At 41.5% G+C, this 25,763-nt stretch overlaps 1 protein-coding gene across 1 annotated transcript in view; it reads right to left on the bottom strand.

Annotated features, from left to right (window-relative positions):
• The window catches only part of eral1 (Era-like 12S mitochondrial rRNA chaperone 1), a 25,042-nt gene extending 8,561 nt beyond the window's left edge, over nucleotides 1–16,481 (bottom strand). The window contains exons 1-10 of the mRNA XM_037688032.1: nucleotides 16,344–16,481; nucleotides 13,164–13,319; nucleotides 12,888–13,015; nucleotides 12,735–12,812; nucleotides 12,601–12,647; nucleotides 12,439–12,500; nucleotides 12,203–12,315; nucleotides 10,208–10,513; nucleotides 9,473–9,622; nucleotides 1,841–1,921 (exon numbers count right to left, since the gene is read on the bottom strand). Of these exons, the coding sequence (XP_037543960.1) occupies nucleotides 1,841–1,921; nucleotides 9,473–9,622; nucleotides 10,208–10,513; nucleotides 12,203–12,315; nucleotides 12,439–12,500; nucleotides 12,601–12,647; nucleotides 12,735–12,812; nucleotides 12,888–13,015; nucleotides 13,164–13,319; nucleotides 16,344–16,449 (1,227 nt within the window). The 5' untranslated portion in view covers nucleotides 16,450–16,481. The remainder of the gene's footprint in view (nucleotides 1–1,840; nucleotides 1,922–9,472; nucleotides 9,623–10,207; nucleotides 10,514–12,202; nucleotides 12,316–12,438; nucleotides 12,501–12,600; nucleotides 12,648–12,734; nucleotides 12,813–12,887; nucleotides 13,016–13,163; nucleotides 13,320–16,343) is intronic.
• Nucleotides 16,482–25,763: the final 9,282 nt, after the last annotated feature.

The following is a 25,763-nucleotide window of genomic DNA, read 5'->3' on the forward strand; positions in this document are numbered from 1 at the left end:
TGATTTGTGTTCTATTCTGAATAAAATATTAGATGTTGGCACCTCCACATCATTGCATTCAGTTTTATTCACAATTTGTTTAGTGTCCCAACTTTTTTGGAATCTGGTTTGTACATCTGATACAGCTGATCAGATCTTTTCTATTGATCATTAACAAAAACATGTTAAGATTTCCAGCAGAGCTCTGAAGTGGTTTACGCCCTACAAAAGTTTTTGTTACAACTCATGATGGTGCTTCTTTTTTAGTGCCTCTGACCTACGGGGCTCCTCAGGGGTCTGTACTTGGAACAGTTTTTTTCTCTCTTCTTCCTCAGCTGTGTGTGAGGTCAATGAATGCTGTTCATGATAACAGTTTTATTTGTCCTTAGATTTTGGTGATAGATCTGTTGATTTTTTTAGATTAGAATTAGATTAACAGGCTGTGTTCAAATTTCCTTCAACAAAATTACTGTAAAACTGTAGCAATTTGAATTTATAATTCATGCTTTTGTGTCATCATGTTTAAATAAATGCAACTTTATTTCCGTTTTATTAAAAATGTTTGTATCCTATTCAGGATGGGTTCAAAACTGCTTTAAGAATACAAAATTTACAAAAGTTTAAATTTAAGTAACTCTTTTTATGAATAAATATCATGTTCTCGTTTACAGTGAATCCTTTGGATGCCTTAAATACCCCCTAAGATCACAAGGTAGTTGTGTGTTTTATGTCCCAGGCCCATTTGGTGGACAAATCTTCTAGGTGTCGGGATGGAAAACTCTCTCGGTCACTTTAAAAGACAGCTGAAGAGTCGCCTCCTCCTAAAGTGAGTTTGTGTTTAAACTCACCTGTTTCATTTTATTTTTTCTTCACAGCACTAAGCTGGTGAAGATTCTCAATGTGCTGGTGAAGATTCTCAATCATCCAGGACATGATGAATTCAAAAAGCGTTCAATACAAAAACAACTGGACTTTATTTGTAACAGAAGACGTTTCACTCCTCATCCGAGGAGCTTTCTCAATTCAAAGAGCAGTGAGTGAGGGGTTCAGGTTGTAAGGCTGAGTGAGATAAGACACACACACATAAGACACACACACATATGTAGATTGGCAGTTCACACCTAAACAGTAGGTCTTTGTTCCTCTAATTCACAGACGAGGCCCCTCTGTTCCCATCAAGTGTGAAAACTGGCTGGGAATCCGTTTTAAAGTTGCATTATATGTTCTTGAAAGTGGAAATCTGAGGCCTCCTCCTCTGTTAAGAGACGGCTTTTCTCTTTTTACACAAATTGCTTCCTTCACCCCCCCTCTCAAACCATCTGTGTTCTCGGTCCAAAATGTGCACATTTTGGTCCTCAAAAGAGTGTCCCTTATCTGTGAGGTGGAGGTGAACAGCTGAGTCTTGTCCAGAGGAGGTGGCTCTCCTGTGTTGAGCCATGCGTCTGTGAAGAGGCTGTTTAGTTTCCCCAATGTAGAGGTCTGGACAGTCCTCGCTGCACTGGACCGCATACACTACACCACTCTGTGTGTGGGTGTTTTGTCCTTAGGGTGGACCAGCCTCTGTCAGAGTCCTGCTGGGTTTGGGTTTGTTTTTGTATTGAACGCTTTTTGAATTCACAGCACTAAGCTAATCTGTTCAACTCTTACAGTTGAAAGAAGCACTGAATTCAACCAAATTATATAACAAATGAAAAATAAGTAGATCTGAAACAAATATAGTTCAGGATAGTTATAATTAACCACCATATGGATTTACAGAACTTTTGCTGCCGTTTGCAGTCACAGTTGATACTCTGGACATCTCAAAGGTAGATAAAAACTTGTAAATAATTTAAAAATTAAAATGTGTGGAACCACTTACCATGTGACTTTCTTTGGTGATGTAAAGTTTAACAGAAATATCAAGCTGCTCATTTTCTCCATCTTGCCAAACTTCAACAGACTGAAAAAAATAAATAAATCTCATAAATATAAGAATATATAAATACTAATAAAATGAAGAGCTGTGGCGTAAAAGAGCAGAGTCTGTTACAGTAGTCCTCTACTTTGCAGACTCGCTCTTTCACGTTTTTTTTCCAAGTAAGATTGAACACGAGGAAGAGAAAAAAAATTGTACAAGACAAACGATTGTCAACTTCAATATTACTCATGTGATTGGGACAGTACGGGATACTGTACAGAAAACAAGTTAATGAAAAAATAAAATACTTCGGACAGGCACCACCATTATGTAGTTTCTCTCAATAAGCCTACACTGTATCCCCGCTCATAACGAATACATTTCCCAGAAGCCAACAGTGCCCCGCCCAGAAGCCCCATTGCCTTCTGCTGAAATAGTAGAGGGAAAGTTTTGATCTGATCGGAAAAAGTTCGGTCCTTATTCATTCAGTGACTTCGGCGCCCAGCAGATGCAGAGAGAAGCCAGCAGGAATCGGACCAGAACCGGACGTTCAGACCCATCGGCAAATCAGAGAGCTAATAGCCGGCCCATGAAGACTTCCGAGCGGGGAGTGCACCGCCGTAGGTCCAGTGCTCACCCTGTGGAGTTCACCACCACTGCCCTGAGCCAGAGAGCTTACCAGAACCAGAAGGGTAGGTCCGCTGAAACGGAACCAAGTCAGAGCAGAACCGAGCCGCTGCTGTTCTACACAGCTGGTGAGTAAAATTGAGTACAGTAGTTGCATACAAGTACGCTGTTAAAATTAGTAGGTTTAAGAGTTTAGAACATTAGCTATGTTTACATGGACATAAGTAATCTGATTAAACGGCCAATCGAAATAAAATGTGTCATGTAAACGCCCCGTTTGGATTATTTTGAGCTGATTCAGCTTGATCAGAATGAATTTGTAATCAGAACGAGATGGGTGGTTTATGCCGATTCATAATCCAAACGGTGTACATGTAAACACTTAATCTGAGCAATGTTTTCAGATTGTGGAAAACGAAAGTTACGTATGTAACCAGAAGGTTACAGAGTCCCTTGTCCGAGCCTGCCCAGCTGGTTGATGGACCGACTCACGAAAGCGCCTGTCGGGTCTCTGCTGAATCGCACGAGGGTAAAGACCACCTGGTCGATTATGACCCAGAGGCGGCGGTCAAATGCTGGGGTCAGCCAACGAGCGCCTTGAATGCCGAGGAGGTGGAGGGAGCATCGCTCTGCTAAGGCTCGAAAGCTGCTGCCTGGTCTGTCGTGCCTGGACGGTCCGTTCTAGGGCTTCCAAGGCAGCTGAACCATACAACTCCACCGGCACCAACGGGACATTACGGAGGGTTCTACAACATGGCTCGGTCAATGTTGACTGCACCAACCAGACCTGTTGGCGAGCCTGGACCAAGAAGGCCATCACATGCCCAAGTTCCCTCGTCATCAGTGCAAAGGCCTGAAGCACTGTATCGCTGCTTTCGCACCACTAGTCCCCTGAAGGGACGTGGAGAGGGCAAGCATGAGGTGCGCCATGGAATTGCCAAGGCAGCCAGCACGCGCTCCAGCATAATAAGCTCTGCAGAGGAATTCATCAGTGACACGACACTGAGCTTGTGGGCACCGAACATCACTGCGCAGAGCCTCCTCTGGTGACACAATGAGCGAGGCAACAGCAGGTTCCATTGTTGGCATGCGATCCAAGCCCGCTGCAGCTGGCTCATGCATAGTCACCAGCATTCTGCCATCCGCGGAGAGGTGCGCAAAGACTTTTGGGTCCCGCCAGCAACCAACTCCCTCAGGTGCTCCTCCGATGGAGGGGCGGAAAAGGAAGGAGGGGCCCGTCCGCGCCTGAAGAAGGCACTTCCAGGGGTGGAATCCTCTGGTTGCAGGACGTCCAGCTGCAGCTGTCTCAGGGCCATATGCATGACGTCCTGCATCGAGCCGTTACCTGACCCACTAGCTGCGCTCCGAGACAAAGAAAGTGAACCAGTTTCTGAGACTTGAGATGACTGTCCCTCCTCCTCACCTAAAAAGTGAGAGGCAGAGGCAGCCAAGGATAACACATCCTCCTCCGCAGCCAGCTCAAGGTCAAGGTCAAGGTCAAGGCCAGAGCCTAGGGCGGCTAGTAGGAATGCGCAATATAAACGGTACATGGTAGAAACGATAGAAATTTAGCCTACGATAGAAATCTGACTTCTACCGGCTAACCTCAGTAATGCTGTGTCTGATGTAAAATCAGAGCTGTCAGATTTAATCGTTAATTTTTTTGAGTTGAAACTGTGTGCAAGTGGCGTTCAAGTGTAAAATCAGAGCTGTCAGATTTAATCGTTAATTTTTTTGAGTTGAAAACTGTGCGTAAGTGGTGTTAAAGTCTTTTCTTCGATGGCTAAGTAGCGACGCGACAAGCTAACTACGCCCGGCTTGCCGTAGTGTTGCCGTATTCTGACGCATGCGCAAAACGCAGTGTTCCGTCGAAAGTTTTATTTTTTTCCGTCGAAAGTTAAAGTAAGCGTTGGTCAGCTTTAAACAAAACTGCTCTCTGATCTGTGAAAAGAACGCTGTGTTGTGATTTTATTGCAAGACCCTCTGGCCAAAGTCACAGTTATTTTTTGGTATGGTATGGTATAAAGTTTATTCATTTTAAAAATACAAAACAGTTTCATAACTATATATAAAAAAATATATAAGAAATTTAAAATTGGGCAGCTGTGGCTGAGTGGTTAGAGCAGTCGTCCTCCAATGCAAGAGTTGGGGGTTCGAATCCACCAGCAGACACATGCTGAAGTGTCCCTGGGCAAGACACTGAACCCCTCGTTGCCTCCGATGTGTGTCCCATCGGTGAATGAATGTGATAAAGCTCTGATTAGTCTCTTTAGAATGATTTGTTCAATTAGCTTTGTAGAGATCTAGTAGAGTGCTGTATGAATGGGTAAATGAGGACACAGATTGTAGTGTAAAGCGCTTTGAGTATCTCAATAAGATAGAAAGACGCTATACAAGTACAGTCCATTTAAAATGAAAGGCAGCAGAAAGAAGAAAAAAAATCTTATATCTGCCCCTTATTTCAAACAATTAGTTCAATCATAATAATCTTCAAGTGACAGAACAAAATGAATAACTCTTTCTAATTTTTCTAATTTTAATACAAAAACACACTAAGCTGCTTCATACATATATTTTTTAACAATTCAGCTTTGATCTTTTTCTTAAATGTACACATTGACTTGGCATTCTTAACATCACTCTCTAGACCATTCCACAATCCAATTCCTTGGATTGAGGTAGACCTTCCCTTCAGACTAGTTCTGAATTTTGGTTTGACAAATATCTCTATCCCCTTAAGATTATAACAACTTTGCCTTTTAACAAAATTGCTTTGGATATTTAATGGTAATGTGTTATTTTGAGCCCTATACAGAACTGATAAAATACTATAATCTACCAAATCATGGAACTTCAATAACTTCAGTTGATAAAATAATGTGCTTGATGGGTGACTGTAATGCTTTCTAGTGATAATTCTTACAGCTCTTTTCTGTAAAATAAAAATAGGCTTTGTAAATGTTTTACACGCTTCCCCAAACATCAATGCAATAGATTAAATGTGGAACAATGATTGTCAGAGTCAGAGTCAGAGTTTCTTTATTGTCATTCGCACCTCATGTGGTACATGTGGTGGAGCGAAATTATGTACGCAGGGTCCCAATATACAACATGTTATACAACATGTACAGAGTTTTATCATTTAATAATTCCCTGACTTTGTATAGTACTGCAATAGATTTAGCTATTTTTATTTTTACAGAATTTATGTGATTTTTCCATGTTAGCTGTTCATCAACGATTACACCCAAAAATTTCATCTCATTAACTCTACAAATCTCAACACCCTCAATTTTAAATGGATCGTCAACAGTTCTTTTTGTTACTAAATATTTAGTTTTATCTATATTTAATGATAATTTATTAATTTTAAACCAAGTTTGTATTTTATCAAATTCTGTCTTCATCAATTCCAACATCCGTTTTACATTCAAAAAGCGTTCAATACAAAAACAACTGGACTTTTTTGTATTGAACGCTTTTTGAATTCATCATGTCCTGGATGACTGAGAATCTTCACCAGCATATCCGTTTTACATCTTTATCCAAACAAAAAAATGTAGCGTCATCTGCAAAAAGGACACATTTGAGGAGTCCTGATACATTCACCAAGTCATTCACATATAAAATAAATAACTTTGGTCGAAGCACAGAGCCTTGAGGAACTCCACACGTGATATTGCAGGGGTCAGATCTTACATCATTTATTTGTACGAACTGTTTCCCATCTTTCCACATATTGTGTCAGCTCTCCTTAAAGCAGAAGGAGACGCCCACTAGAGGGTTGGAGGGTGAAGTGTTTCAGTGTAAAATGCTGCTCTGTTGCGGTTCATTTCTTAAGTGAGAAGACTGGAAACTGTTAAAGAGTTAAGAACATATTCTTTTGTTTAAAACATATGACTAAAACTAGATTTGATATCTTTTGCACTGTTTTGCACCACAAGAAAGAAGCCTAATACTTGATTTGTTTATTATTTTAAAACTCTGGACCTAGAATTGGAATTTTCTTAATTCAAAATATATGATGGCAAAAGGACACCATATGCTTTTTTTATTCTTATTGCAAGTTTTATACCAAAAACATATTGCGATATATATCGTTATCGCCACCCTTCACAATATATATCGTGATATGAATTTTATGCCATATCGCACATTCCTAGCAGCTAGTACCGCTAGCTCAGTCCAACCATGTATGAGGTTAGTAAAAAAAAGACTGGGGAGAGGGTACGCGAACGCTAGCCTCCACCAATGAAAACAAGGCCAGAAACTCAGCTGGCTAAGTAATTAAATTTCGGAGCACAGTACAACTGACCACGCAGTTGGAGGTCTCCAGCAAACGGGAGCAGAGCGAATGCTACCACTAACAAACGGCGAAATATAAATAAAAAACGCTACTCACCGGTGTTGAATCACAGACATAGTAGTCAAACGCTGTAAGTTGGGAGGGGGATGGAAAATGCCGTAGACCCCAACGAACAGCAGAAATACCTTTGAACAAGGTTAAACTGTTGCAGCCCCTAGGAGGGCGAACACGCTATTCCCGCCAACGGGCAGTTGGGCCTCCGACGACGGTGAAAAGTTCAAAAATCCAAAGGGCTGAAGCCCTGAATTGAACCGCGCACGAGAAGAAAAAAGGAGCAGAGCTGCGGATGACGTCAGGCTATATAGCCTCTGATTTGTCATCCGTGTCACACCTGTGACTCCGTTGGTATCATTACTCGAACAGCGCATGCATGAAGGGAACATTCAGTGCGTTCAGCACCAACAGTCAGGAGGGATGAAATAGAACTGACTTGACTGCGCATGTGCGACCTGTCAACCTCATGTATTTCCTCCTGGCTAGATGCTAATAATATTAGCATGTCGAGGAAGCAACTCTGGTCGGTGAGCGACAACATTTCTACTAGAAACTTTGAAAGAGCTCAAAATGATCTGTATTACCTGTAGCTCAGTCAAAGTCAGAGATTCTTTATTGTCGTTCGCACCACGTGGTACATGCGGTGGAGCGAAATTATGTACACAGGGTCCCAGTTACATCCAACAATAAAATGTATAAGAAAAACAATGATAACATCTAACATATGAACTAAGAAAAACAAACTAAAAATACACTAAGCACTAATAGCATAAAAACATTACGTCGAACAGCAGCACGAACATGAGCATGAGTCTGTGTGAGCAGATGAGCACGCACGAACACCTCAACATGAAACAGATCAGCAGCAACATGATGTGATTTTTCACAGTGATTATCCTGGTTAGAGATTCATGAGTCTAACAGCCTCAGGGTAGAAACTGTTCCTCAGGCTAGTGGTTCTACACTTAATGCTCCTCAACCTCTTTCCTGAGGAGAGCGGGGCAAAAAGTGTGTGTGCTGGGTGAGTGAGGTCCTTCATGATGCAGGTGGCCCTCTTCCTGCATATGGAGGTGTAAATGTTTGTGATGGTGGGGAGACTGACTCCAACAGTCTTCTGTGCAGCCTTCACCACTCTCTGCAAAGCTTTTCTTTCTGCAGCTGTGCAGCCTCCATGTCACATGTTGATGCTGGAGCACAGGATGCTCTCCACTGCACACCTGTAGAAGGAGGTGAGGACTGAGCTTCCCAGACCAGCTCGTCTCAGCCGTCTGAGGAAGTAGAGTCTCTGATGTGCTCTCTTGATCAGGCTGGTGGTGTTGCCCCAGCTGAGGTTGTCATTCAGGTGTACACCCAAGTACCTGTAGCTGGAGACTACTTCCACCGCAGATTATCTTATGTTCAGGGGGGTGTAGGTGTGTTTGTTCCTTGTGAAGTTCACAATCATCTCTTTTGTCTTCTTCACATTGATGTGAAGGTTATTCTCTTTGCACCAGCTCTCCAGGTGTTCCACCTCCTGCCTGTAGCTGGACTCATCATTGTTTGTGATGCATCCCACCACCGCTGTATCATCTGCAAACTTTACAATGTGACAGCCTGGATGGGTAGCTGCACGTGAGCAGATTAAACAGGAGGGGGCTCAACACACATCTCAACCCACAGTGCTGAGGGTTATGGTGGAGGAGAAGCCGTGGATCCTCAACCATCTCCATCTCCACCATCATTAAAACCTGCGTGGGTCCATTTTGGGCGCTCGGGTTTGTTTACGTTCATCACGGAAGTAAAACTACTACTTCTGTGTTTTTAATGAGAGTTTACCACTCTGTACGTCAGTACTTCTATTCTGAATAAAAGCCCACTGCATGTGAACGCTCGTCATGATTAGATTGTGCCCATGTAAACGATACATTTGGATTATTTAATCCGAATACATTTCAATCCAATCAAATAATTTTGTGCACGTAAACATAGCTAATGTGGGCTTTGTTGCTGCAGGGTAGGTTTGCAGAAACGGAACAGAGTCGGACCGGAACCAAGCAGAACAAAGCTGCTGCTGTTCTGCAGAGCTGGTGAGTAAAATTTAGTAACTACATATACAGTAATGTACGTATGTTGTTTAAATTATGTAGGTTTAAGAGTTTAGAACATTGAATAACTGTAGAAAGGGTTTCTAAAGCCTTAATATATATAAATACTAAAATATGTATAACGTTGATACTTCGTGGATTTTCACTTCCTGCATAGTCCGGAACGTAACCCCTGCGATAAGTGAGGGACTACTGTACTACGTTTCACAGAAGACTCTGCTTGTGTATAGAAGGCATCAGAGTGTTCTTTACAAACACTCTGTGTGTATCAAATAACTACAAACACTAACCAAGCACTGCAACAGCCCTTCTTGGTATTTTTAGTTGAACCTTTTGAATGGGTGAACATCACCACTTTTAAAAAATAAATACAAAAAGAGATTTGCATATTAAAATCCGCACAATAAAAAGACGCCCATGGCCGTGTACAAGACACAGAATGAGGGGAGTGACGTAAAGGAGTGTAGTCAACCTGCTGTCAGCTGATTGTCACGTGGCGGTCAGACACAGCGCATTAGTCACCTGTGTTATAGAATAGGGCACTTCCTGCGGCAGATACTCCAGAAGCTTTTCTCTGATGGTATTGGTGCAGACTTCCTCTGGGCTCTGGTCAGTAAGGACCTCACTGTGGTACCGCCACGGTCCCGGCTTAGCTGCCACCAGAAAGTAGCTCTAACACAACAGGAGACAGGTTAAACTTTTACACTTGCTCTCTTTAAACGTTCCATACACTCAAAACTTGCAGAATTCTGTTGATGTTCAGGTCGTTTTAAACAAATGGGTACATTTACATTAAATTACACACAAACACATAAGATGCATAACACAGAACAATTTGTAACAAAACAAATTTATGGTATTAAACGGTTATATAAAAGGATTAATTTAGTGAAACTGTTTCCATTGAGTAAAACAAACAGCTGAATATGTTGCAGGGCAGAACTTGTGTGAAGTTCATGTACGAGCAACAAAATACGGAAGAACTGCATTGATGTAGCACATTTTACACTCATCTAGGTTAAAATGTTTAAAAACGTGCGACTCTACAGCTTTATAAGATGAAAAACTGTGTATGAGCTGCTTATTTGTAAAAAAATAAATCTGCTTTTTATCCATTTGAAATTAGAACGAAGAATAACGCCAAAAAAAAAAAAAAAAAAAACTCATACTTGAATTTTCCATACTTTTTCAAACCTGGAAAATTATCAGTTCTTTTTTTCAGCTGCTTTTCTACATTAGTGACCACACAGTGTTCACCTTCAGTGTGTCCACGTCCTCCTTGTCCACAGAAGACAGCATGAAGACGTCCTTAAAGCGAGACCAACCCAGCTGTTTGCTCAGGTCCTTCAGCTGCTCTTTGCTCAGCACAGAACCCGACTCCCCATGGTCCTCAGCAACTGAAGCGTCCTCATCCAGAGACACCTTCAAGTTCCTCTCAGGTCTTTTGTCAGCCCACGGAGGCTTGATCACCGGCCTGACTCGTATTTTGTGTCCGTTCACCACTCCACATGTCAGTTGTGCTGTGATGTCCAGCAGCTTTTCCTTGTCCTTCACCAGGTCCACCTTGAAGATGGACAAACACCGAGACGTTTGTAAAGTCTTGAATCTAGATTATTGCCTGCCATCTACAGCAGTGGACAACAATGTACGAGTTTGACCAGTACATACCTAACCCTAAACCTAACACATCCTCAATTCACACCTTAGTCCTAAACCTAGCCCCTAACCCACCAACGGGACTTCTTCTTATGGGGCCCGGGCTTTGGGCCCCATAAGGAGCAGTTGGTCCTCACAATGCAGTATAAGTTGGAAAAATGGGCCTCACAAAGTAGCATAAACAAGGACACACACACACACACAAATAATTTTCTTGTAATTTTCAAATCATGATTTTTATGATCGTCTACTGTTGTACTGATAAATATCTCCTGGAGGGTAAACTATATCTTGGCTGCATCAAGCTGTGAAATCCTTCGTTTTCTACAACTGATAGTGGTTGGTCATTAATTATGATGAAGTTTAGAAACTTCTCAGTAAACATTCGACCTCTGGGGCTTCAGCGATGTCTTCTTCTTGTTCAACCTGCAGCAAGCAGTCTGATCTCGGTCAGCCGCGCTCAGTCTGCCCCTCCTCAGAGACGGACAGACAGAGCGGGTCAGACTGAGCGCGGCCGACCGAAATCAGACTGCCTTCTCCAGACAGTGCTGCTAACTCAGTCATCACGTTGTAGCTGGCTGCAAACTATGAACTGGATATACGGAATGTGAGGCGGGTCTGATCACTCTGGGCTCATGAGACACGCCTCCGTTCACGAAATCCATTCCATAGTTTGAAGCCAAAGTGCAATGCAACCACAAACATGCATAGATCAAAAATATTGGCAGGTTGGATCGGAAAATCCGATACGTAAATTGTGCTTGTATCGGAGCCCGATACCGATACTTGATCGGATCGACCCCATCCCTAACTGAGATGCCATAAAAAAAAAAAAACTATATGCATTAGGCAAGTTTTATGTTTGGGCCCAACATGCTGCCATCTTGTCTTACATTACTGATATAAAAAGCAAAAGAAAGATTAGAACAAGGAGTGCAATAAGTTTGTAAAATCAATTACGGTAGTTTTTCCTACTCATTCCTTATTATTAGACAGTGGAAGAGCTTTGTGTTTACATAAGATGTAGTTTAGACTTTAGGAAGCCTGATAAGAAGCTGCCACATAAAAAAAAAAAATCAACTGTGTCCTGATGCATGCTCAATACTCCAGGTAGATAAATCTAACAAGGTTGAGTCAGGTCCTCTGGACGGATTCTTTGTTGAAACGTTTCGTCTTTTATCCAAAAGACTTCTTCAGTCTGAGGAGCTGCAACAAACTCAATCTTATAAACAGCACCATCTCATAGTGGATCAACCAGTCTGCTGGTGACATCCAGAACTCTTTGTTAAAATGGAGTTTAACTCATTATTCACACCTTTGCCATCATTTACCTTAAATGAAACATAAAAAAATGACATTTTCAATTGTCTTCACACTTCTATATTTTAATTCCATGTGACTTAACTACTGTCAGCTGATCAACTGTTTATTTTAGGCACCAAACGTGTCAAACACCCCCTCCCCCCAGCATGCACAACACCTGGGGTTTACAGAGAACATATGACCAGTGCACGGTCCTTGTTTTTTCTCATCTTGGTGGTGTGGAACCAGCTGATCTGATTATGGTGCAACATGTTTTATTCAGGTAAAGAATACCTTATTAAGAACTAGGATTGCCGGGATGTGCGAGTACTCAGTCAGACACTTCAGCACCTCGAAGTCGAGCCTGTTGCACGTCCATCTGTCCGACAAGTCCACCATGACTACAACTGGAAATGGACATAGTTCCAGTTAAAACTCTTCATATAATAATTCACATTAAATCATCAAAAAGCACAAGAAAGACTGCAGCTCAGGTCGAGCTGATTAACAACAGAGTAAATAAATCATACTTAGGTCAGCTTCTCTGACAGTGTTCCAAGGATCCACAAGTAAAGATTTCTCCAGGTGGTGTCTGTAAAGACCAAAGGTCCAGTCATGAATTCAGTGGACATTGGAACATTATGGAAACTACAGACTGGGAGTAAAACTAAAATACTGAACAGGAAGAGCACCTTTTGACCTTTGATAGGGTGGTGAGACCAGGAGTGTCCAGCAAAATCTGCAAAATAAATGCAATTACAAAAATAGGTCTTTAACTTTAGGTTAATTCTGCACTTATAACTGTATTTTTAAGTCGAGCTCTTACAATCTGAGTGTCGTTCATCGTTAGGACGCCCAGTGCACGAGACCGCGTAGTGTGGACTTTTTTGGACACAGCAAACACCTTTAAAGAACAATAAATGAGTTGTTAGCGCCAACTCCTACACAGTGACATAAAATAAACAGGAGACAAACAGACTTTTCTGCCAAGGAGCTGATTGGATAACGTGGACTTTCCAGCATTTGGAGCACCAATTATAGCCACTTTTAAAACCTTTGAGTCAGGCGGCTGATCTGGATATCTCATTAACAAAGATAACTGCTCACCTGCAAAGACAAAAAACCGGATAAATAATTTCGACAGATAATAAATATCAAAAACCTTACAGTGCACTGTGTAGGAGGATGACATGCACTTTCTGAGTCAACCCTGCACAGTCAGATCAGTAAATCTTTGAGGTGGTGGTCTGCTTACTGTTATCAGAGAGAACCAAGGCTGGGAGGTGATCAATGCTGCCATCTGCTTTTGCTTTGCCTTTTATCAGTCTGCTGAGAAATGCTTCGGATGTAATAAAACAAGCAGGAGTGAAGATGAAGCCATTCCTCCTGCCTCGGCTGCAGGCAGCGTTTCCTGTCGAGACATCAACATTTCCATCACTTCAATGCCAGCAGCTTGGCAGGGCCCCCAATTAAACTAACTCAGAGGTTTATAATGATGAATTTATATCATCCTCGTCAATATTATCAGATATAAATTCTAAAAGTAAATCCTTATCTATTTAAACATAGCTCAGGTGTCTGTTTAAAACCATGTTACACTGATATAGTGTTAATAAATCTTTAACCACATCCAAAAATAAAGCAATAATCAGAAGACCTTTTACTTTAAACGGACACAATTTCCTTTTCCAGATGCATAAAAAACAAATAATTAATTTTAAAAAGCATTTGTAAATGTCTAGATTTATTTATTTAAAAATAAATGAAATAAATAAATAAATAAAACTGCAGGCCACTTAAAAAAAAGGGAAGTAAAACTTTCATAGATAGCTATTTTTACATCATTTCATACCCTATTTTAAAACGTAAAAAAGCACACTGCAAACATTTTCTGTTCAAATTTTAAACCGTCTTGTTTTGACTTCACAAATATTAGATGGTTTTAAACAATAAAAACCAAAAACCTGATTAATTTAGGATGAAATGATGTTAAGAGGGCACAGCTATAGTTCTACTGCCAGATGATACTAAAGCAGAAGCAGCTGACTGAGAAACTGCTGCTGTCCTTCCTCCGTTGTTTCATACTGAGCAGCTGCATCTTAACATAAAATAGATTGTTGCCCTTTCCTCTCCACAAAAGGAAATCTAGAAACTCCAAAGCTTCCTGGCAGAGCTATCGGTCTTCTGGAGGGTAATACAGGTCCTTCAAAATCAAGAACTAGAAGACCAAACAGTTTCTATCCCAAGGCCATCATGACACTTAACTCTGTTTAATTAGGTAAAATAATTCTTAAATAACCCGTCTACATCATAATGTGCAATCATTTTTTACATTAATTTACCATTTGATCTGCATATTTCCATACATACACCTGATTCTATATTATGGTCATTATTGCTTCTTTTACTTTTGTATGCAATGAAAAGTAGTGTGATCCAATTTTATTGCAGTTGTTGATAGTCAATTCTGATTCTGGTCATATTTCCCCCACTGCTCTGTGTCTATGTACTAGAGGTTTTATTTAGCTTTTTACATTACTCAACATAGCATAAATGATTTACCTGGACTGTTAGTGCGCCACAGTTAAATGTAAAATAATTGTTAATGTGTAACTATACAAAATGATGCATGTACATCGTACACATTTCCCCTTGGACAGATGAAATGTGAAGTCAGTCAAACTGAGTAAACATAACCCTACAGGTTTGTACAATAGAATAATAAACAAGCAATGACAATGCAAGTATATTAAGAAAAAATGGTCCTTAAAAATGATTTTATCCACAACATTGGGTATATTTTAAATGCATTTATATGACTCATTTTGAGAAAAAAGTAACTTTATAAAATAGTATAAACTGTATTTGTGGGCATTTTGAGAGTGTTGTTGTGCTACAGGTATACATTTAAGAATATTTACAGGTGTTCTTACAGGTATACATGCGGGAGTGGTGGCGCAGAGGTTAGATAAGATGGGCCTGTGAACGGAAAGTCGCAGGTTCAACTCCCAGTACAGTCAACAACAAAATGTGGGTAGAAAAGGTGGAACACCCACACCGGCCTCCACCCATTTGCCCCTCTCTGGGCCCCTGAGCAAGACACTTAAGCCCCACCATTTGTTTCTAAAAACAGGTCTCTCTTGAGACACGGTGTGATTTGTTTTGGCCCGGTCTGTTCTCTACTCTGTTGGCCATTTTAGTTAGCTTCTGCTGCTATTTGTATCTGTATTTCTATTTTATGTTTTCCTGTCTGCTGTGCATGTTTGGTTCTTTTGTACAGCACTTTGGTTGGCCTTGTTGCTGTTTTAAGTGCTCTATAAATAAATTGGTATGGTATGGTAAAATGAGTTTGCGTGACTCAATGAGATTACCCGTATAAATAAAGCGTAAATGAAGAAAAAAAAAAAAAAAAAAAAAAAAAAAACCAACACGTGCCCCACCTCGAGACCTGGCTCAAGAGTGGAGCCCCCGCTGATTCTCCACGTCGAGAAGAACAAGTTGAGGTGGCTCGGGCATCTGGTTAGGATGCCTCATGGACGCCTCCCTGGTGAGGTGTTCCAGACACGTCCCACCAGGAGGAGACCCAGAGGAAGACCCAGGACACGCTGGAGGGACTATGTTTCTCGGCTGGCCTGGGAACGCCTCAGGATTCCCCCAGAGGAGCTGGCCCAAGTGTTTGGGGAGAGGGAAGTCTGGGCCTCCCTACTTAAGCTGCTACCCCCACGACACGACCCCGGATAAGCAGAAGAAAATGAATGGATGGATGGAATTTTCTTCTTCTTCTTATAACTTAAAGTCAAAACTTCCCTGCAGTTGGTCCAAGAACAGCTCAAAAACACTGTCAACTGGTCAAGTTTTATATTTATATCTTACGTTATATATTTTATATATACAGTATAAATAAAACTGACAAGTGCTTTGAATAATTTCGTGGGAAGGCTGCAATAGTTTCTGGTATTATTATAGTATGGTATTTTGTATTTTTAATTAAAACAGAAATAAGAAACATAACCAGATCAATGTATATTGAAATAATCTACAAGTTTCAGTCATACACATAAATAAATATTCGAAATTAAAATAAAGAGCTTAACCTAAACTACAAATAACACCAAAACTTTGAGTTTGTTTGAGACCTGGGTTAACAATAAAATAGCAGAACACAAAGAGAGTGGTTAATTTAGTTATTTTCTTATAGTGTGCCAGTATCACACGCTGTTGTGATTTTGCTTTTAAACTCCTTTAAGTGCACAATTATTACACCTGGCTTCCATCAACCCACAGCACGTCCAGCAGCATCATGATGGCGATTACTATGCATAATTTTCCACACTTTGAATTTATGCCACGTTTTTATAATGACAAAAAACACATTCCGTACTAAAAGCTAATTAAACGCTTATCAAAGTTAAAACAAACCCTTATGAGCACTGACCCGCTGTGAGAAAGCATGACGCACTCTCCTGCGGAGCAGACACGACGAGCCGCCGGGAGAGGACGGATAAGTCTCTGAACAAAACCCCGCACACCCTGAGAGCCATAACGACCTGGAAAACACCGCTGCTGCTTTAATTTAACTTTAAAAAACAACTAATGCTGTTAGAGGTGAGCCGCTTGAATTCACGTTATTTACAGGGCGCCGCCATGTTGTTTTAAAACCCTGTCCAAAAGAAAAAAAAGAGCAACTTCCGGTTTAAAGAGCGTCCGTGTGAAACTTTGCGTGAAATCTACGGTTCCCCCTAGCGACCAACTGTTAACTGCAAGGTCTCACTCATACTGTAAACAAAATAAAAACTTCCACAAACCTTTATTAAAGTGCCAATAAATAAATAAATATTAAGTTAATTACAGGAGACACACATGAGACAAACAACCATGCTCACAGACCTAAAGCCAGTCATCAAAAGACACACACAAAGAAGGAGAAAGTGTTAAATCCACACAGAAAGGACCCAAACTGAGGTCTGAAGTCTGAGTCCTATTGTAAGTCTACATTGATGCCACCGCTCCACTGTGCAGCCATGAAGTGAAGCCCCTTCTGCTAGTATCTAAATAAACAAACAAACATAACAACAAACTACTACAAAAGTTGTAAATGTAGAGACCTGATTAAACCTGTAAAATTCACAATAAATTAATTATAAGCAGCCTCCAAATGGCAAGAACAAGAATATTTTTACCTAGATCTGTAGGTTTGTCTGTTAATAAAATTGAATCGCTAAACAATCTTGAATAAAACTCTCAGAAAGTAGTGATTGGATGTAGAACTACAACTGATTAACTTTTGGAGTCAACCCAGTTCAAGATGGCTTCCACAACTAATCCATCTCAATCGATACAAAACTGACAGTACGTCAATTTTAAAGATGTTAAGCTAAAACTTGGTGAGGCAGTGTTCCGCCATTACTATTGTGCTTGTAGGCTGGAAGCAGCTCGGCTGCTGTCACCACAAGTTATCATTGAACCTTGATAAAACTAATTATATGATATTTAGTAAAAAAATGATAACTGTCGATGTTCCTTTTAGAGTTGATGGTGTTGAGATATGCAGAATAGGTGAGGTGAAATTTTTGGGTGTAATTATTGATGATAAACGGTCATGGAAACAGCACATAAATTCTGTAAAAACTAAAATATCTAAATCCACCGCAGTACTGTATAAAGTAAGGGACTTATTGAATGATAAAGCCTTGTATTTGCTGTATAATACAATTATAGTCCCACATTTAATTTATTGTGTTGATGTTTGGGGAACAGCATGTAAAACTATAACGATGCCTATTTTTATTTTGCAGAAAAGAGCTATAAGAATTATCACAAGAAAGCATTATTGTCATCCATCTAGTATTTTATTTTATCAATTGAAATTACTTAAGTTTCATGATTTGGTTAACTATAATATTCTTTTAGTACTGTATAAAGCTCAGAACTACACACTACCTTCAAACATTCAAACGTATTTTGTAAAAAGGAAAAGTTGCTATAATCTTAAGGGAACAGACATTTTTGTTAAACCACAGTACAGAACCAGTTTAAAGGGGTGGTCTACTTCAATTCAGGGAATAGGTCTGTGGAATAGTTTGGAAAACGATGTAAAAAAAGTAAGGTCATTGCCTATATTTAAGAAAATGATTTAAGATTAAAATTTTGGAAAGATACATATAAATACGTAAAATTGTGATGAGTTAATTATTTTGTTATATTACTTATAGATGATTATTGTTTGAATTGATTGTTTGAATTGATTTTGTTTTAAACAAGGGGCAGATATAAGATTTTTCTTCTTCTGCTACCTTTCATTTTATGACGTGTTTTTTTTTCTCATTTGGTTTCTAATTGTTTTTGTGTTTTAAATATGAAATGAATAAAAATGACAAACAAACAAAACAAACAAACCACACACAGCATCAGAAGGTAACACAAATTAACTCCTCACTTGTTACATTAAACATTTGTCCAGCGTGCAGACGGTCCTTCACAGCAACGTGTCTAGAAGACACTGTCTTCTTCTCTTCTGACAGGAGCAGAGAAGTGATGCAGTCCTGCAGCCATTTCTAGATTAAACCAAATGTTGCATTCATTACATTTCAGCTGTGGCCCCAGGCTGGTCTCTTTTGTTTTCAAGCGATGTCTCACTCCTCATGACAATGGAGCGATGTTTTCATCTTCAACATCCTTGTTCTCTATTTTGCTCCAGGCCTACATCCTGGACATCTCGTCTTCAGCCGTTGGATCTGAGGTCTTATCCAGACATGACCTTTGGAAAGCGCACTCACTTCCTCTCTTCTTGTAAACAACCTTCACATTGATCAGAACACATGCTAAAGTGCTGCAATTACCTGCGAGCAGCAGGTCTTCACAAGCACAACAATGACATGTTTAAAAATATCTGATTTCATGGAGCAAAAACAACAAAACTCTAAAGACATTTCAGGTCTCACCACTGCCTTTTATGCAATTAGAAATCTTATGTTGAGAAATGATGGAGTTGTACTTAAGCTGTTAAACCTTAAAAATAATATTATGCACAACCTCTTAATCTCTTTATTAAGACTTAGAGAGTTAAAGCTGCTGATATTAGAAAATCATGTGATGTGTGATATTTTTGTTTAATATTGAAATGATAAAATTAACTGCAACTAGAAAAAATGCATTTCCTGCTAAAATGTAGTGAGAATGGTGCTGAAGGATTTTGATAAAAGTTGCTGAACAAGCTAAAGCTTAATTGAATGATACCAATAGTTGAAAGACGGAAAGAGGAAGCTGAAAAGGAGCACAAGAAATGTGAAACTATTAAAAAAAGTAGTTGAAAGATGATAAAAAGATTAAATTAGCAGAAACAAACTAAAAATAGCAGAAACATGTTTAAATGACCATAAAAAAAATGCTGAAAGGAGTGTAAAAAGCCTGAATTAGCTGGAAAAAAGCCAAAAGGAACACAAAAATGCTTAAATTGGAAGAAGCTTAACAGAGCACAAACAGCTAAAATGAGCAGAAAATAAGATGAAAGTAGCTGAAAAAAGCCCCGAAAAGCTGAAATTAGCTGAAAAGAAGTCAAAAATATTAAAATAGCAGAAGCATAGCTGAAATGTAGCTGAAAAAGCAGAAAAAAGTTGAAATTAGACGAACAAAGCTGAAATTAGAAGAAAGAAGCTGAAAAGATTGGGTAAAGGATAAGAAAATTAGAAAAAAGCTTAAATGAGCAGAAAGAAGCTAAAAGGAGATAAAGGAAGATGAAAATAGCAGAAACAAACTGAAAAACGCTGAACTAGAACAAAAGCTGAAAAAAGCAACAAAAGGTTTTAAACAGCACAAAGCGTTTGAAGGAAAAATGAACGAAAAGGCTAAATATTTCTAAACACTGAAAAAACCCCACAAAAAGTCATAGCAAGTATGTCCTGACTGAGCTGAATGTTTTGAAATATGACATTGAAATGGCACAAAAACTCTGCAACGACTTACAAAAGAAAAATGTACGAAAGAAAAATGCATCTTTGTTGATCCATTATTAACGTGTTTATTGATCACAATAAACTCACGTTTCCCTCAGTCTCTTCCGTCACCATGAACTGAACCGTGTGGGCATCATGGTTCTGATTTACTGCAGTCCAAAAACGATGTTTCAGTATCGATCCTTTTCAGCGGTTTTACAATGACCATAAACGTTGGTTACGTACTGTAACCCCAGATTCTATGAGTATAGGCGTAGGTAGCCCTTTAAGGCCCTCGCTAGTGGGTTTATCCAATCATGCAAAGCATCGCACTGAAAAGTTTAGTCCACGCCCACCTGTTGTGTGGGCCCCACCCGGTCCGTATAAATTACGTTAAGAGCGGGTAATCGGCTCCCAAATAGCTTTTTCTTCAGCCATTTAGGAGCCAGTGAGGCCCGACGCTTAAAGGGCTACGCCTATACTCATAGAATCTGGGGTTACAGTACGTAACCAACGTTCTATTTCGTATAAGCTTCGCCCTTTAAGGCCCTCGCTAGTGGGTTAAAAGGCGAAGCATGATGTGGTCCTCGCCTCACTGGGTCCATTCGAACACCATATGAAGCGCCTGCGTCACTCAGCTCTCCATGTGCATAATTGCGAGTTGCGTAATTACGCGTACCATGCACAGGCACGTGCTGCCTAGTTATGCGTTCTGAGTGCATGAACGCCTCGGAAAAGTTTTCAACGGGGAAAAAGAAAAGGCTGAAAAAAGGCAGTGAACCAAGCAGATCCACAGTTCTTCAATATGAAAAGATTAATAATAACAAGTGAACTGATTATTAATCAAGTGAACGGATTGGTAACAATAGTCATGAACTGATGAGTGACAATAGAACAAGAACAACAGTCATAACCTGTGGCTGATAACCACATCTCACACTATAAATGCATGCAGTCAGATTTGAGTTTAAATGAGATTCCATGAAACAACAATATTCATTCTGTTAAGGCACTAAGGACAGAATGTGTCATGGAACGAGCCGACACATCACGTAAATAGAAGCGAATAAATGAACAGGGTGTTGACCACGCAGCCGCAGTGCAAATATCCTGCATTGTCACACCATTATGCAAAGCAGTCAAAGATGCAACACCCCTGGTCGAGTGCGACCTGAGGTTGTCAGGAGGCTCTAAATCTGATGCTCTGTAGGCTTCAGAAATGGCCTCACACAGCCAATGTGACAGGCGCTGGGTGGATAATGGGCGACCTGCAGATGCATCTCTATAATGCACAAACAAATGTTGAGTCTGATGCAGTGCGGCCGTGCGTGTTATGTAACACGTCAACGCACGCACAGGACAGAGAAGATGGAAAGATGCTTCTTGTTGTGGTGGGGGGGGGGGGGGGGGGGGGGGAATCCCTCCAACGATATCGCTCTTGATTTAAAAGAGCTCGTGATGTTTTAGGCATAAAAGCTGGGTTAGGCCTCAGATCAGCTGAATTCTGAGACATGACGGAGCGACAGAGAGGGCAGATAAATCGCTCACCCTCTTAGCGGATGATAAAGCCAACAGCAGGGCTGTTTTAAGAGACAAAAATTTAATCGGAACCTGATTCAGTGGCTCAAATGGAGCTTTGATCAGGGCTCGCAGAACCAGCGTTAAATACTACTGTGGAGCAAGTGGGCGTGAAACAGGCCTGCGTCTCTGTACACCTTTTAAAAAATGCTTCATCAGCGGATGACTAAAAGCTGTTCTGTCCCCGAAATCTTCGTGACAGGAAGAGATGGCTGCAGCGTACGTTTTAATCGTGCTGAATGCCAGATTTCTGTCCATAAGCTGCTGTAGAAAGGACAGCATGCCACCTAGCGGATATGAGGTGGCCTCTACATCTTTCTCTGTACACCAGTGCTGAAAAGCTGTACACTTTGATGTGTACAGTGCTGTGGTGGAGGCCAGGGGCGGACTGGGACAATAATCCAGGCCGGGAATTTTGATACCATCCCAGTCCACCACCACCTGATTAACGCAAACCACCAAGACTGAGTTCAATTGAGCGCACTTTGAATGCATGTTGTTTGCACACGTCTAACTGAATACCTACATAAATCTTTCTTCTGTGGTGCAATAATCCGTCCTCAAATCACATAAACTGAAATTATGTTGCCCTATATTTTGCTACGCATAAGCCCTTTTAAAATCACTAGGAATATGACAGTCAATCATAGTTTCATACAACAAATGAGAGATCGTGTTGTACTACAGATGTGTTGTTTATTCTCCATCAAATCAAACACATTTTAAACATTAAACACATTTTTACTCACTTTTGTAAAAAAAAAAGATAAAAAACCTTATAAGAACCACCAAAGTTCATGCTCATGCTGGTTTGAGAGAGGAGTAAAGGAAGCCATCTTTGTGAAAAGAAACCATTGTTAGGGGTTGTTAGGCTGCAGGTCTTCCTTATGTTAACAGCTAGTTCTAGATGTTAACAACAAACTGGTTGATCCACTATGAGAAGAGGCTATTTGAAACTGAGCTTGTTGCAACTCCTCAGACTGAACTTAGTTTTTTGGATTAAAGACAAAAGTTTCAACAAGTTTTTTTTTTATTTGTCCAGAGGACCTGACTTAACTTTTTTAGATACAAAAAAATCTGAATTCCTAGACATTTCAACATTAAACTTTTTTCAGATCCTAACCCATATTATAAAATTTGCAATATTCTTTGTAAAAACTTAAAAACATTTGTTATATTAAGTCAGTTTTGGCCCACTTAGGTCCCTCAAAGTGAAGCTAGCATGTGGATATTAAGATGTGCTGATAAACTGTGCCAGAGTTCAATTTTTTCAACACAAGTGTTTCTCTTACCTGCTCCATTACGAACAAACATTAATTTATAGCACTTAGCAGCATCCGCGGCCAGAGCTTTTCTCTTTTTTATCCTCTCTCTCTCTGCTCCACCTTTCCTCTTCTTTGGCTGTCTCTGTTGCTCCATTCTACAACTCAGAGATGCACGCACCGCGCGCCAACACCGTCGGGAGCGCGAGTCCTAGGGCGGGGAGGGGGGCGGGCGCAATGTGTGTGTGTGTGTCTCTGCTCTGTGACACACAGAAAAGGAAGGGAGGGGGCCGGCCCGGCCGGGGGATGTGCCAGGCTTTCTCCGTCGCTGCAGTGCAGCGTGAGACCTGAGCCCAGGCAAAAGTGAATTGTTTATTTAAAATAATAAAGTCCGTGCGACCCGAACCGAGCCTTTAGTCCCGTTCCTCGGCAACCAGGCCACCGGGAAGTGTCCCGTCGTGCCCGACGGTGAATCCGCCACTGGTGGAGGCAGCACGTGAATCCTGGATCGTGCGCACTACACTCTTGGGAGAGACCCATCCTCTGCAAACGGAACCGTTCAGCAGCCAGACCCAAAGATGCTGGCCTATTTCTGGGTAGCTCCTGACCGCTCCTCCTGCCTGGAGGAGAGCGTCCTCCCTCTACGGCAGTTTCCACGGGCGCCCCGATAACAGGCGTCGTAGAATTAGGAACCATGGTGCGTTTATGCGCTCAGGAGCCACCAGGAGAGCTGTCAATCCCTTCTCCTGAACTCGGTTTAGAAACCGTAATATCAGAGGGAGTGGGGGGAACGCGTAAAGAAGCGTTTTGGGCCACGGGCTGTGAGCAAACGCATCCACCCTTAGCGGTGGTTCGTCCCGCGAGCTCAGTGAGAACCATAGTTGGCACTGAGCATTCTCTCGTGTTGCAAACAGGTCCACGGCCGCTTTGCCAAATTTCTGCCACGTCTGAGCCATCAGGTCGGGGTGGAGGCTCCAGTCCCCGTGACGCGGACCGCACCTGGACATCACATCTGCCCCTCTGTTCAGAACACCGGGGATGTACACTGCTCTGATGGAGAGCAGATTTTGGTGTGCCCAACACAGCAACCGTCTCGCAATGTGTAACATTTGGGCTGAGCGCACACCCCCCTGCCTGTTTATGTATGCTGCAGTAACCTTGTTGTCAGTGTGAATCAACACATGTTGATTCTGCAGCACAGAGGCAAAGTGTTGAATCACATTCAAAACTGTGCGACATTCCAGAACGTTTATATGAGCTGTTGTGTGAGGTGGCCACAGCGCCCCTACAGCTCGGGATAGGCATGTTCCCCCCAACCTGACAGGGACGCGTATGTGAAGACTGACATGTGTGACGTAGGTCTGCTGACAGGGACTCCCTCCGACAGAACAAGGGGGTTTCCCCAGTGACGGAGGTCTGTTCTCACAGAGGGAGGCACAGCAATCATCCGTCTCTTCTTCTTCACTAGATCCACACGCAGACGAGCAAAACATCTCTGGAGGCGTCGCATGTGGAGTAAGCCCAGCGGAACCACCGTGTGAGCTGACGACATCATTTAACAGCTTCATGACGGAAATGGCTGTTACCACTCTGCCAGGCCTTACGTGGCGGAGCTGGTCTTTTAGAGTTTCGATTCTCATCTGTGATAAACGAGCCCTCATGGTGATCGAGTTTAGCTCCACTCCCAGATAAACGATCGTCTGGGCTGGGAGAATCTAGCTTTTTTCCCCCAATTTATGGCGAAGCCCAGATTTAACAGGTGTGACGTCAGCACCTGGGTCTGCGCTGCTGCCTCCTGTCTGGAATGGGTCAGCAGCAACAGATTGTCCAGGTAAAACAAAAATCTCATCCCTGCTCTGTGTAACGATTGCAGAGCCGTCTCCATACACTTTGAGAACGTACGAGGCGTGAGGGAATAACCGAACGGCAGCCTGTTGTACTGAAACTGAATCCCTTGAAAGGAGAAGCACAGGAACTTTCTGTGCTTTGGGATGATCGGGATGTGAAAGTAGGCATCTTTCAGATGGATGGAGATAAACCAATCCTTTCTCTGAATGTTGTCTAACAGTTGTCTGGTTGTCAACATGTGAAACTGTCTCTCCATGATCGCCTTGTTGAAAACTGACAGATCCAAAATGGGTCTCATCCCTCCGGTCCGTTTTGGGACCAGGAAGTAACGTGAGTAAATATCCTGATGCATGCTCAATAATCCAGGTAGAAAAATCTAAAAAAGATAAATCTGGTCCTCTGGACATTCAAAAAAAACAAAACAATGCAAATCAACAAAAAATGTAGAAACGTTTCGTCTCTCATCCAAGAGACTTCCTCAGTCTGAGGTGCTGTTTTCAGCTCAGTCTCTTAAATAGCACCTTCTCAGAGTGGATCAACCAGTTTGCTGCTGACAACCAAAACCAGCTGATCACATGCTCAAGAAGGACCATCAGCCTAACAATGGATCATTAGCACACTGATGGCTGTTTACTATTCACAGAGGGCTGAGTGATACTAGCAATCACAGCATTGTAAGAGGGGGACAGTTGAACACGGAGGCCTCCACCCCTGTTTAATGACGGACGATTTCTTTTCACAAAGATGGCCTCCTTTACTCCTCTCTCAAACCATTGTTCCTCTCTGTCCAGGATGTGATCATCTTCATCCCTGAAAGAGTGACCGCTGGCCTGGAGATGAGTGTAGACCGCAGAGTCCTGGCCTGATGATGTTGATCTTCTGTGCTGGGCCATCCTTTTGGCCAGTGGCTGTTTTGTTTCCCCGATGTAGGACTGATCACAGCCCTCCTGACACTGAACAGCATACACAACATTGCTCTGTTTGTGCCGGGGGACTGGATCTTTGGGATGAACCAGTCTTTGCCGTAATGTATTTTGGGGTTTAAAAGCCACTGGGACGTTATGTTTAGAAAATAAACGTCTCTGTTTCTCTGATACTCCCTCAACATATGGAATGACCACTGGTCTGGGTCTGGGTTCCTCCTTTTCACCTGTTGGCTGACTGGAGTCCTGTTTGGGTTTCTTCTCTGCTTTCAGGAAGGCCCAGTTAGGATATCCACATTGCTCTAGAGCCTGT

The sequence above is a fragment of the Nematolebias whitei genome, chromosome 14, assembly GCF_014905685.2.
Source record: "Nematolebias whitei isolate Nwh7 chromosome 14, NemWhi1, whole genome shotgun sequence".
Lineage (NCBI taxonomy): Eukaryota > Metazoa > Chordata > Actinopteri > Cyprinodontiformes > Rivulidae > Nematolebias > Nematolebias whitei.